We start from the raw sequence: 13,837 nt of genomic DNA, 5'->3' as shown, positions 1-13,837 counted from the left end.
TCCTTGCCGGACCGGAGCCACAGCGAGACCAAAATCAGTACAAGAACTAATAGAAATTTCTTTGCTTGTGCGCCGTGTGAATCTGATGAAATCTTCTCTGGCATACCAAGATGAGGAAAGTTACGATCGATATCGCCGTCTTCCGATGAGGCTCGCTTGACTGAGACTGACTCCCTGATCCTTATCATCTCAAGGCATGATGACCCAATGTCAATATTGATTTGAGAAGATAAAGTTCTTCTCTGGTGATTTATGTGGGTGTTCGTGCTCCCGTCGTACTTGTACTTCTCCGTGGCATGAAAGGAGTAATGAATCATCAAATACTACCTACCTACCTGTCTTCAGCAATGATACCGGCTCTGCAAATAGCTCCTGTAGCTATCTATGCCTTATCAAACGAAGAGGTTGGACTGCTATGGACTGCTACACTTTGGAATGCTAAATCTCTAATGTGCATTAGCATCACCCGTAAAGTGGCTCTGGATGTCTTGATCCGCTACTAATAAATCCGGGGTACGTAAACTTTACCTAGTAGTCCACCTGGTCTCCTGGTATCCAATTTCTCAGCCCCAGTAAACTTTCCTGCTGGTGTGTCGGATCTTTTTTTATTCACCAGGTCCTTATGACGATCTTTCAACTTTCAACTGCATCATCTTTCAACACCAAAAAATCAAACGATTTTTACTACCAATGTAATCCCAAAATTTCAATATCGAATTTATCAATCAACACTCCATAGCACAAATTTTCAAGCGCCTAGGGCCCTCTCTCGACCTCTTCCAACATGCGTAAAGGACCTCGTCCGCAACAGCCTGATGATTCAGAAGCCTCAAGTACCAAAGAGAAAGGGAATCCAATTTCAACGCCAGCTGCAAACGGGAAAGGCAAACGCGTGGCAAGCAGTGCAGTTAATGCAAATGTATCGGGCGCAAATAGCACACCCAATGCATCTGCTGTTATAGCAGGAGCTGCGGGAAATACCAATACCGACGGAAATTCTAAAGTATTATGATTCACCATCATCACCTTCGAAGATCAAGCACACAGGCTAACAATAACTTCCTTCACAGATACAATGGTCAGAGTTCGACGCATCGTTTTTGCACAGGTATCGATACGAATACGGATTAAATACACCTGCTGCCTTCAACAGTGCATACAATCAAACGGTTCTCTCTCAATCGAGTATTGGCCGCATGTCACCAAGCATGGTTCGTAAGAATAAGAGGCAGAGCAAAGAACAATTGGCCAACGCTGTACGCAAGCACTTCAACAGTCAGTCGGTCAACGAAAATGAATGTGTAGCCAAGACCTTATATAAAGTTCGATATCAGGGTGAGTCAATATGGTGCTATTCTCAGCTGGTAACGACACCTCAGCTAATTGTTCATAGACAAGAAATTTCGCATGAGATTTATGCCACAGGCGCGACCTATGGAGCGATCTCAGCCTGAACGACCCGCCTAGTCTAGGTACACACAACAATTTGTGAGCAACTTGGCTTCAATTCGATTGATATTCAACGACTATCATCCTAATTTAATAATACAACGAGCATACGACGGAGGGGAACGAATGGCTGGTGTTATAAGGATAATCGGGTTAGACTTGTATAATACTTTGTACAGAGCACTTTACGGAGAGCCTTTTCATTCCAGGGAGTTGGGGTTTACGAGCTTTCACTGTGGAGTTTATTAGTTATTTAAAATAATGACTGTCATGACCAATGGACAATAGAATGGAATGAGTACTTCAAACTACCTAATCAATTCATCTATCAATGGAGAGACTTTTGTTTTGCATTTCAAAACTTTTGGTAACTCTCAGCCTTGTTGCGATTTGTAATAAATTACTGGGGTCAATTACGCTCAGCCAATCATGGCTGATCTATCTCAATTGCCTTGCCGGCAAAGAAAAAAATATTGGAGCTTTCCAGAATGATCGTTGATATTCATGATAGTTTTAGCTTAACTTCAACAATACATTCACCTGAAATAGTTTTTATTTGTTCCTGTGATTATTGCACTGCATATCTTGATATCTCCCTTGCGTACATGGTGAACATCAATCTACCATAATGAAGACAGGAACAACAGGCCTTCTTTCAAAGGCGGCGAATCCATCTCGAATTTTATATTCCACACCAGCAAGTCGTCATTGTACATTGAAAAGAGATGACCACAAGCCATCTCAAACACGAAGTCTTTCGACAATCTGCGCATCAAGGGGAAAATGTAGGTCTTCTCAGAACGACCTGACATTTAACCCAATACAACGACGAGTAAGTATCTATTATGTCAAAGTGCCTAAAGTCACATAACAAAGTACTGACATGAAGTCTTCCTAGTCTTTCCATGCGACAACAAGAAACCAAGCCACGAAGAATCCTTATGATGTTCTCGGAGTCGACAAAGGCGCTTCTGCATCAGCCATCAAGAAGGCATATTATGGTCTTGCTAAAAAGTTTCATCCAGACACCAATAAGGACCCAAATGCTAAAGATAAATTTGCGGAAGCGCAATCTGCCTATGAACTTTTAACCGATCCACAGAAAAAGGCAGCTTGGGATCAGTATGGATCTGCAGCATTCGACCAAGGAGCAGGACCCGGACCTGGTGCTGATCCATTCGGCGGTGCGGGGGGTTTTGGAGGGTTTGGGGGTGGATCTGGTGGTTTCCCAGGTGGAGGATTTGGAGCAGATTTCAATTTCGAAGATTTGTTTAAAGGTTTTACTGGAGGCAAAAGGGGTAGAGGTGGTGGTCGTAATCCGTTTCAAGAAGAAATACTTGTGGGAGACAGTATTGAGGTTCAAACGAATATCTCCTTCATGGAAGCAGCAAAAGGGACCAGCAAAACCATCAACATATCTCCATTATCTACTTGTAAAACATGTACTGGAAACGGTATGAAATCTGGGACAAAACGATCGGCATGTAAGTCCTGTGGAGGGAGCGGCACTCGCGTGCATTCTATGGGTGGTTTTCAAATGGCTTCAACTTGTAGTGCCTGTGGTGGCCAAGGAATGTCGATTCCACCTGGAGGAGAATGTCGGACATGTTCTGGAAATGGTGTCGTGCGTGAGCGGAAAACTATCAACGTTGACATACCTGGAGGTATTGAGGATGGTATGCGATTGAGGTTAGATAGGGAAGGTGATGCTCCAGCTACTGGTCAGGCTGCAAACCCCAATAGCCCTTCACAACCTGGTGATCTTTACGTACTCGTTCGAGTAGCCACAGATCCAAAATTTAGTCGCTCTGGGTCCAACATCTTATACACCGCAACAATTCCTTTTACAACTGCATTACTTGGAGGTGAGGTAAAGATACCGACATTGGATGGAGATGTTAGTGTCAAGGTGCCAACTGGAACCGGCACTGGAGACAAGACTGTTCTGGGGGGCATGGGAATGAAGAAGTTAGAGGGACGCAGAGGAGGTAATGGCGACCTGAAAGTTGAATTCAAGGTCAACATGCCTAAATACCTAAGTGCCAACCAGCGAACAATCGTGGAAATGCTCGCCGATGAGATGGACGACAAGACGGCGAAGCGAATTATGAATGTTGGCCGTTCCTCAAGCTCTTCGTAAGTTCAGTGTCATTGTTTTCAATCCAGACACTGACGGAGACAGGTCATCTTCCCCATCAAATACCGAAGATAACAACAAGCAAGAAGGGTTCCTTAAATCCGTCTGGCACAAATTCACAGACGGTGCTAATTCGCCAAATGAAGGCGATAAAGAAGATGACTCTAAGAAGAAATGAAAGAAATGATGAAGCTCGCTGTATGATAAATGGCAAAGGTCTAGAAATGCCACTCTGTATAAAGGATAAAGGGGTAAAATGAAGGAGCATGGCGTCTCCTGATGGTAGGAATGATGAATGGCTGTCAATCTACGAATGCATATCTTCTAGAATGCCGTTTAGAATATATTCATGGCCCATACTTATTAGTATAAAATGAAATGATATCTCAACTCACAGCAGTGACATGACTAATACATGGAATTTTTCAATGAATATAATCCTCTAGGGTCAGCTTCGCTTGATACCCCGTTCATCCCACTACCGAGAGGATTTCATCTCAGCCTACATGCACGTCGACGACTGGATGTGATGAACCTGGGAAATACGAGGCTTTCCTACCAATCAAAATGTAATACACATGGCTGCCGTGACGACTACCGTCTGCAAAGAACATGCTAGCAACCTAGTACTTATCTTGTATGCTGCCTTCATTTGTGTGCAGAGATAGAGCCTAAATAGCCCAACACCAGGCGATCTGTCCATATGAGTACTCCGATTAGCAGATGATGTCGATTGAATAAGGCGTATCTCTTGATAGATGTTGTACTGAGTCGAGGCTGTCTCCTTATCTAAACAGGGCGCTTATTACATACGCTGACACCCTATAGTTTGAGGAACACACTTTCATCGTCAGGTCAATGGTGGGTCATCACCTAATTGTGGTTGAAGAGAGAACAAACTGTTGGGTTGATGTTTCTTCATGTCCGTCTTCTTGTTTTGTGATTGCTATGTGTGATTGCTATCATTTCAATTGCATCCGTGTCTTGATTGATTGATGATGATGATGATGATGATGATGATGATGATGATTGTGATTATGATGACGAGAACAACATCCATATATGGATATAGTACGAAACGGAAACAAGCATCCGGAATGTTAGATGTATAACAGCAATTTATATATAATCTCCACGATCATTTATGGTCTTACAAAGTGTTCTCTGGCGCTTATCTGAGTAAATCTGGGCCTCCTGAAGGGCCGCAGAAAGAAAAAGAAAAAGCAGTGCAGATTCCCTGTATTGTAGCACCAGCTAGTGCCCTGTAGTCCCACACACTCCATAGCACAGAGTAATGATAGCTTTGGGCACCTGCTTTCCATCGATTGATTTCACTTCCAATACCTAGATAGTCACAAACATTTGCTATTTCTCCTTCAACATATCAAACTACATAATAATAAATCAATATTGGACTTTGATAGCTTCCCAGGTATGACACAGCCATGACATACATGAGTGAAATTTTGCGCAAGGATCGGACCATTCTTTCAAGATACTGCGCATCCAAATAAATTAACAAATTAACAAGTCTTACCACTGACGACACCAACCCCTCCTCCCCACCGCTTTCCCATCCACATTCGACGAGTATCGGTGTACACGATATTGTCCATTATATCTGTTTGATACCTACAGTCAAATCTATTGATTTCCCTTTGAAGTGATATATCTCCTTCACAAATTTTGCCCGGGTATCGATAATCAGGGTGTCGAGCATCATCCTGTCAATCTTCGAGATGCAAGCCCCGATGATATCAGCGCCTCTTAAGGCAACCAACGAAATCGACTGGATACAGCCGTTGAAGAACTATATCAGACAGACGTATGGTGACGACCCGGAACGATATGCGGAGGAATGTGCCACCTTGAACCGCTTGCGACAGGATATGCGAGGAGCAGGGAAGGACAGTGCTGCCGGAAGGGACCTTCTCTACAGATATTATGGACAGCTGGAACTATTAGACCTGCGATTCCCGGTCGATGAGAATCACATCAAAATCTCCTTTACTTGGTAAGGTTTCAATCAAATGAGGGGCATCGGAATCCTGCTAACAATGTTGCCAGGTTCGATGCATTTACACACAAAGCCACTGCACAATATTCTTTGGCGTACGAAAAAGCTTCGATCATATTCAACATTTCTGCCGTACTGTCATGCCATGCAGCGCATCAAAACCGATCGGAGGACTCGGGTCTGAAAACTGCATATCATTCTTTCCAAGCATCTGCCGGCATGTTCACTTATATTAATGAGAACTTTCTCCATGCACCATCTACGGACTTAAGTCGAGATACGGTTAAGACTCTGATTCAGATTATGCTTGCTCAAGGCCAGGAAGTGTTTCTCGAAAAGCAAATTGCCGATGGTAAGAAGGTTGGACTATTAGCAAAACTTGCTAGCCAAGCAGGCTATTTGTATTCTCAGGCGCTTGAAGGAACCCAGGACAACGTGAATAAGGCCATATTTGAAAAGGTCTGGCTTCTAGTGGTACAAGTAGGTGCTTTCAATCTTTTTCGCTTTTATGGGGCAAACTTCGGCCATAGTGGTGATCAAATAGCAAATTCGTACTAACGCAAATAGATCAAAGCAAATTACATGTCATCTCTAGCTCAGTATTATCAGGCTCTTGCGGATGATGATGCAAATTCACATGGTGTGGCTATTGCACGATTACAGGCAGCAGAAATATCATCTAAGGATGCCAGTAAACTTGCAAACAGTTTCCCTGGAAATGTGCCCGTCAATTCAAACTTCACATCAGAGACAGGCACAACCTTGATAGAAATTAATAGGCGTCATCTTACCAATGTCCAGGAAAAACTTGCTGAGCTTATCAAGGATAATGACTATATCTATCACCAGACTGTACCAGCCGAAGCGGCTCTCACTGTGATCCCAAAACTTCCTGCTGCTAAAGCGATACCAGTTAGCGAACTCTATGCTGGTCAAGATATTCAACGTATCACGGGACCTGACATCTTCCAAAAGATAGTGCCTATGTCTGTGACAGAATCAGCTAGCTTATACGATGAAGAAAAGGCTAAACTGGTACGGGCGGAGACGGAACGTGTAGAAACTGCCAACAGTGAGATGGCTGCAAGTCTTGATTATCTCAGATTACCCGGGGCGTTACAAGTTCTCAAGGGCGGTTTTGATCAAGAGCTAAGCGGAGGCGAAGATTTCAGGAACTGGTGCGACGACTTAGCTGGGCATGTCTCCCCAATGTCAACATTTGATTCTTTGAAATCTAGCAAAGAAGCTATAGTTTCAATATTGGAAAAGAGCAGCAAACAGTTGGATATGGAGGAGAGTGTCTGTGAGAAAATGCGATCAAAGTATGAAGGAGAGTGGACTCAACAACCGAGTTCTCGGCTCACATCTACACTTCGAAACGATATACGAAACTATCGCGAAGCTCTTGAGGAGGCTGCTCGCAGTGATAATCAGCTTTACTCGAAGATATGCCAGCATGAAGTTGACTTTGACGAAATGCGCTCTGCTGGTGAACTCGGCGAGTCTGATGTGCTTTTTCAAAGAGCGTTGATTCAGGTCGGTGGAAAGTCGAGAAACGCTGCCGGAAGTCCCGGCACACGTGAAGGGAATTTATTAGATGATGATTTCGATGATGGGAAAAATAGTGTCGCAGACCAGATAGCCAAGGTTGAGGATATACTCAAGAAACTGAATCTAGTCAAACGGGAAAGGTCGCAAGTTTTGAAAGATCTGAAAGAAAAGGTTCGTTGCAAGCTTCACATCTAGGTTTGTTTTCGCTAATCACTGAACAGGCGCATAACGATGATATATCTCACGTTCTCATCCTCAACAAAAAAGGCATCTCAAATTATGAGAATCAGCTTTTCCAAGCAGAGCTTGAGAAGTACCGACCCCATCAGAGTCGTTTGTTGTCTGCGAATCACAAACAGTCATCACTAATGAAGGAACTCACACTTACATTCAACGATCTTCTGCAAGACAAGAGAGTCCGATCTGAGCAGAGCAAGTATGAGACCATAACCCGTCAACGATCATCAGTAATGTCGAAGTATAAGCGGATTCATCAAGAATATCTTGATCTACAAGCAGGTCTCGAAGGTGCTAAACAGTGGTATGCCGAAATGAAGGATACTGTTAATAGCCTTGATAAGAATGTCGAAACATTTGTCAACAATCGTAGGTCAGAAGGCGCTCAGCTTTTAAATCAAATCGAGCAGGATCGGGCTAGCAATGCAAATGGGCATGCGGATAGGGAGCGTGAACGTCTTAGGGGATTGATGGAACGCATGTCTATGGACCCATCGACCTCGCCAACTTCAAGCAAACCTCCTCGTAGGGGATCTAATGCGTATAGTAATACATCTCCATCGACAAGGTACCCAAGTACAAACTTTGCGGGACAGTACCAGGTACCAACATCGCCACCTCCACAAACTACGACTGCACCCCCTGCACGTGGCTCTATACCAGCCTCTACCAATGGAGGATATTACCCTCAACAACAACCTCAGAGAGCCGACCCATACAGTTCAGCTCCTGGAAGATCCTCGCCATATGGACAATACAATCCAAGCACACATTCGCGCAATCCGTCCCAGCCCCTCTCACCTCCACCAAACCAGAGCCAATTCCCACGTTCACCCCCACCACAGCAAACTCAATTTCAACAGAATCAACATCCATACGCGACAATGGCACCGCAACAACAAGGGCAATATGTACCAGCTGGCTATGTACCTCCACCTCCACCACCTGGGCCGCCACCTCTTGGCCCTCAACAAACATATCATCAACCTAGTGGCTCTATGACAGGTCAAAATGATTATGGATATGGAAACAGTGCTACTTCTCATCAACGTGGTCAATCACAGCAAAGTGCGAACGATCCTTGGGCTGGGCTTAATGCATGGAAGTGAGTAATGTAGAGTCTATCGGGGCGTTTTCAGTCACAGGATGAGCGGATCACTCAGGGAATTACACCTTGGCTTATGGGGGACATGGCGCCGAGGATGAAGGAATGAGTAAATGAAGAATGTGATACCAATTCATTGCGGCAATGGCACGGAGGAAGGCAGAAAATGTATTTATATCCAATCTCAGAACCGTCTGGTCTACTTGATAGTCTAATAGCCATCACGTAAGCAATTTTGCAAAAGCATACACAGAGCAAGCTTGTAGCCAGTTTTATCAAACGTGGCCGAAATATGGTCAAGACTACAGTTGTTTAAAATCCCATGAGGTAGGAATACATGAACATTATGAACATTTAAGTTGATGAATGAAATACGTAGCCATTTTCCTCATAATTTAATAAATGAAGTATGAGAGTGTTGATTAAATTTAGTATTGACTGAATCTTTAATTTAACTCGTACAGATTTTGAGGGGGTCTCGAGGTGGGGTAATTCAGGCCCGCCGGATTACGTTTATCCGAAGTTCGGGTTACCGATATTGCCGATGGGCTTAGAAAGCACCTTCGAATGTCATGACGAGCAGATAGTGGTGGTAGGGAAGCTCATAGAATAATTGTCACCGTCTACGATTTACCATTGCCATCCACATCAACCATTTTTTCACGTTCTAAATCAGCGGTTTTTATTCTTTTCTAGTATACAATTTAAAGATTCTTTTGTCTTCTGTATTCTATTTCTTAATTATCCATTCACTCCATAATCCAAAGCTATGCTTTACGGCCAAAACCTACCGTGGCGGATTGCGCTTCGAAATGTAACCATTAAACAAAATACGGAAGTTTCGAGTACGGTTTTGAGGAGGACAATCAGACAGTATCATGGCAGAACCGCACAATCGTCGGTCTCTTTACGATCTCGTTCCATTCAGTCAGGTCTCGGTGGCGTCGCGAGGTTTTCAACAGCTCCTGCTCTGCGAAAAGATATCCCGAAAGACTTGTTCAATCAAGCAGAAATAACATCTGCGGAAGAGAAGAAGGAGAAAAAGGCAAAGGCTAAGACTGAATCAGTTGAGGAAGTCAGTGGCGAGAAAGAAATAGAAACCAAGAGCAAGACAGGCGAAGCAACTTCTTCTGGTAGTAACACTTCTTCTGGAAGTGCGGCTGATGGGAAAGGAAGCAGTGCCGGTGGTGCAGGGGATTCTGGCAATAATGATGGCGGAAAGAAAGGTCGCAAAGGAGCTTCGGAAAAGGCTTTACAAAAAGCTATGGTTCCAGAGGTATATCCACAAGTGATGGCAATTCCAATCACCAAGAGACCTCTATTCCCTGGATTCTACAAGGCTGTCACTGTGCGAGATCCCAATGTTGTAGCTGCCATTCAGGATATGATGAAGAGGGGTCAGCCATACATTGGAGCTTTCTTGTTCAAGGACGACAATATGGATAAAGATGTCATTGAGAACATTGATGACGTACATGATGTTGGAGTTTTCGCACAAATTACTAGCGCTTTTCCTGTTCACGGAGATGATTCTGCTTTGACTGCGGTACTTTATCCACATCGTCGAATTAAGATGTCCGCTCTCATCAGTCCTGAGCGTGAGAACACGGATGCAAGTAAGAGTGAAGGCACGCAAGCTGAACCACCTGTTCCCGAGATCATACCTCCAAAGGTTACAAAGGAGGAATCTTCTGAGAAAAAGGGTGATGTTGTAGCTAGCTTTGAAGAAGGAACGGTGACGCAGAAGACTTCAGACCGACCTGTATTGCCATACGAGCCAATATCGTTCTTACGCAAATACCCAGTCAGTCTGGCAAACGTGGAGAATCTGACCGAAGAGTCATATGATCCTAAAAGCCCCATAATCCGTGCTGTTACAAATGAAATTGTAAATGTGTTCAAGGAAGTGGCAACTCTCAACAGTCTCTTCCGAGATCAAATCTCCACATTTTCGATGAGTCAGTCATCGGGCAATGTTATGTCGGAGCCTGGGAAACTTGCGGATTTCGCTGCGGCCGTTTCTGCTGGTGAAGTCTCCGAGCTTCAAGATGTGCTTGAAACTCTCAATATTGAGGAGAGATTACAAAAGGGTTTGACTGTCTTGAAGAAGGAGTTGATGAATGCTCAGTTGCAATCTAAAATTTCAAAAGATGTTGAGAACAAGATTCAAAAGCGTCAACGCGAGTACTACTTGATGGAACAGTTGAAGGGTATTCGTAGAGAGCTTGGTATTGAGTCTGATGGTAAAGATAAGCTAGTTGAGAAATTCAAGGAGAAGGCAGCCAAGCTTGCGATGCCGGAAGTAGTCAGGAAAGTCTTTGACGAGGAGATCAACAAATTAGCACATCTTGAACCAGCTGCGTCTGAGTTTAATGTCACAAGAAATTACTTGGATTGGTTGACGCAAATCCCATGGGGTCAACGCAGTGCAGAAAACTTTGGAATCAACAATGCTATGACCGTTCTTGACGAAGATCACCACGGTTTGAAGGATGTGAAAGATCGCATCTTGGAATTTATCGCGGTTGGCAAACTGAGAGGTACCGTAGAGGGTAAAATCTTATGTTTCGTTGGTCCTCCTGGTGTCGGTAAGACAAGTATTGGTAAGAGTATTGCCAGAGCTCTCAACCGTCAATACTACAGATTTAGTGTGGGAGGTCTCACAGATGTCGCGGAAATCAAGGGTCACAGAAGAACATATGTTGGCGCACTTCCTGGAAGAATTATCCAGGCGCTAAAGAAATGTCAAACTGAAAATCCATTGATTCTGATTGATGAGATTGATAAGATTGGTAGAGGCCATCAAGGTGATCCAGCATCTGCACTTTTGGAATTACTGGATCCTGAACAAAACACCTCGTTCCTCGACCATTATCTTGATGTCCCTGTGGATCTTTCTAAAGTTCTCTTTGTCTGCACAGCCAACATGACCGATACTATTCCTCGTCCTTTACTTGATCGTATGGAGATGATTGAATTGTCAGGATATGTTGCGGATGAAAAGATGGCAATTGCGGAGCGCTATCTTGGACCCGCAGCCAAGGAATTGGCTGGTTTGAAGGAGGTTGATGTTAACCTCAGTAAAGAAGCCATTGAGGAACTTATTAAGTCTTACTGCAGAGAGTCTGGTGTTAGAAATCTCAAGAAACAGATTGAAAAGGTTTACCGTAAATCTGCTTTGAAGATTGTCCAGGACCTTGGAGAGAGTGTTCTTCCTGAAGAAGAAGCCTTGACTGAAGAAGGCAAGGCAGCTCTAGAGGAGTCCAAGAAAGATCAGACTGATGTTAAAGAAACACCTGAAACGATTGAAAAGGAGACTACCGAGGTACCTCGAGTTAGTCTTAAGGTTCCTGATGATGTACATGTCACCATTGGAAAGGATAACCTTAAGGATTACGTGGGTCCACCAGTATTCACATCGGATCGTCTATATGATGTTACACCTCCTGGTGTCGCAATGGGTCTGGCTTGGACACAAATGGGTGGCGCCGCATTATATGTTGAATCCATTCTCGAAAGTGCCTTATCCCCCTCCTCCACCCCTGGTCTCGCTACCACCGGTAATCTCCAAGCTGTCATGAAGGAATCCACCACAATCGCGTATTCCTTTGCTAAATCAGTTATGGCCAAAAACTTCCCTGATAATCATTTCTTCGATAAGGCGAAATTACATCTTCACTGCCCTGAGGGAGCGGTTCCAAAAGATGGACCGAGCGCGGGCATCACGATGGCTACTTCGTTGCTTTCGCTAGCACTGGATAGACCGCTTGATCCAACGATTGCTATGACTGGTGAGCTTACTGTTACGGGTAAGGTACTCAGGATTGGAGGATTAAGAGAAAAGACTGTAGCTGCAAGAAGGGCGGGAAGTAAAATGATTATCTTCCCAGATGACAACATGAGTGATTGGTTGGAACTTCCAGCTGTAAGTTTCTTCCTCTTTGTATATCTGATAGTAGGAAAGGAGAAAATGCTAATTTGAGAAATATAGAACATCAAGGATGGAATTGAAGGTAAACCCGCAAAATGGTATTCGGATGTATTTGATCTCGTCTTCCCAAATCTGGATAAAGAGGCTGCGAATGGACTTTGGAAAGATAGATTGGTGAAGAAGAAGGGGGAGAAGGATGGAGATGATGAGTGAGGAATTCATTTACTCTATTGGATTGAAAAATGAAAATGGAAATGGAGATACAGTGTAAGTAGTAGAAGAAGAATCTGGTGAAAATTACCGTTGTGGTATTATGGCACTGGTGATATTGGTGCTGGTGTGTGCGTGCTTGAGTGTTGAGCAGAGGTGGATGGATGGATGGGTGGGTGGATAGTTGGGCATTTCATGGCGTTGGTTGGGAGTTTTGTTTGTTTTAATGATGGATGGATGGATGAACGGATGCATGGATGGATGGATGGATGGATCTCTACTCTTAAGAATAAAAAAGGATTTACAAATGGATTTTGAGGGGTTCAAGTATGGATGGGTGGGTGAATGGGTGAATGGGATTTGGGAGAGGGGAGGGAAAGTCAATGGTGGGGAAGAGGAGGGAAAGGGAGGGGGAGGGAAGAGGGTAAAGGTAGATATGGATTGTGCTTTGTGGATTAAGGGGTATATATATGATCTTTTTGTTCATTGACACTTTTTGGTAACTGCGGGGGGAGATAGGGGGAGGGAGAGGGGAAAGGAGGTAGATAGATAGTTTAGGTGCGATATAATTGTATTTTTATTTTTATGCAATTTTCTCCCTCTCTCTGTGTGTGTGTGTATGTATATGTGTTTGGTATACTAGGTATATATTGAATGAAGATAAAGATGAAGATGAAAGTGAAAGTGAAAGTGGAAGTGAAGAGAATTGAGAATTGAGAATTGAGAATTGAGAATTATAATAACTATCTTATAAAATAATTATTTTATAAAATAATTATTTTATATTATATTATTATAGTATTATAACTTTTTAATATCTAATAGATTTTATATATTAATATTAGATTATATTAGGATTAATCCACTTTACTATTAACCCACAAAAGCGTGAAGTATTCTGAATACATTTGGAACAGTGGATCTACTATATATACCCTGTCAGGTGGTTGCTTCCTGATACTTACCCTTATCTTGTACGAATCTATCCGGTATACGCCAATCAGGAAGAAGCTAGTTCCCTATAAACATAAATCTATAAACATAGAATACTAGAAGTGCAATAACTACAACTAAACCAATCACCGAGATTGAATTCAAAGTATGATTATCCTCATTCAGATTTATCGAATAAAAAGCTCAGAATAAAATATTCTTATATTCGAAACACAATATTAGAATTGATTCACTTTACTACTAACC

General features: G+C 43.2%; 4 protein-coding genes across 4 annotated transcripts; all 4 read left to right on the top strand.

The window, feature by feature from the left end:
- The first annotated feature begins 137 nt into the window (after positions 1-137).
- EAE98_006275 (uncharacterized protein) lies at positions 138-1,874 on the top strand. The gene is made up of 3 exons (XM_038953898.1): positions 138-1,003; positions 1,071-1,335; positions 1,394-1,874. Exons 1-3 carry the CDS (start codon positions 785-787, stop codon positions 1,465-1,467), a joined length of 558 nt encoding a protein of 185 aa, XP_038809688.1. The 5' UTR covers positions 138-784; the 3' UTR covers positions 1,468-1,874.
- A 203-nt stretch (positions 1,875-2,077) lies between these two features.
- Positions 2,078-3,764, top strand: EAE98_006274 (uncharacterized protein; the record flags this gene model as incomplete). Its single annotated transcript, XM_038953897.1, has 3 exons — positions 2,078-2,281; positions 2,348-3,585; positions 3,632-3,764. The coding sequence occupies 3 exons, from the start codon at positions 2,078-2,080 to the stop codon at positions 3,762-3,764; spliced, it is 1,575 nt and encodes a 524-aa protein (XP_038809687.1).
- A 1,561-nt stretch (positions 3,765-5,325) lies between these two features.
- On the top strand, positions 5,326-8,500 carry EAE98_006273 (uncharacterized protein; the record flags this gene model as incomplete). Its single annotated transcript, XM_038953896.1, has 4 exons — positions 5,326-5,600; positions 5,654-6,083; positions 6,171-7,325; positions 7,376-8,500. The coding sequence occupies 4 exons, from the start codon at positions 5,326-5,328 to the stop codon at positions 8,498-8,500; spliced, it is 2,985 nt and encodes a 994-aa protein (XP_038809686.1).
- Positions 8,501-9,265: 765 nt separating this feature from the next.
- On the top strand, positions 9,266-12,640 carry EAE98_006272 (uncharacterized protein; the record flags this gene model as incomplete). The annotated part of the gene is made up of 2 exons (XM_038953895.1): positions 9,266-12,421; positions 12,488-12,640. 2 exons carry the CDS (start codon positions 9,266-9,268, stop codon positions 12,638-12,640), a joined length of 3,309 nt encoding a protein of 1,102 aa, XP_038809685.1.
- Between the last annotated feature and the right edge of the window lie 1,197 nt (positions 12,641-13,837).

This window comes from Botrytis deweyae, assembly GCF_014898535.1.
Source record: "Botrytis deweyae strain B1 chromosome Unknown BDEW_013, whole genome shotgun sequence".
Lineage (NCBI taxonomy): Eukaryota > Fungi > Ascomycota > Leotiomycetes > Helotiales > Sclerotiniaceae > Botrytis > Botrytis deweyae.
The sequence above is the reverse complement of the archived record's forward strand: the minus strand, read 5'-3'. Positions and strand labels throughout refer to the sequence as shown.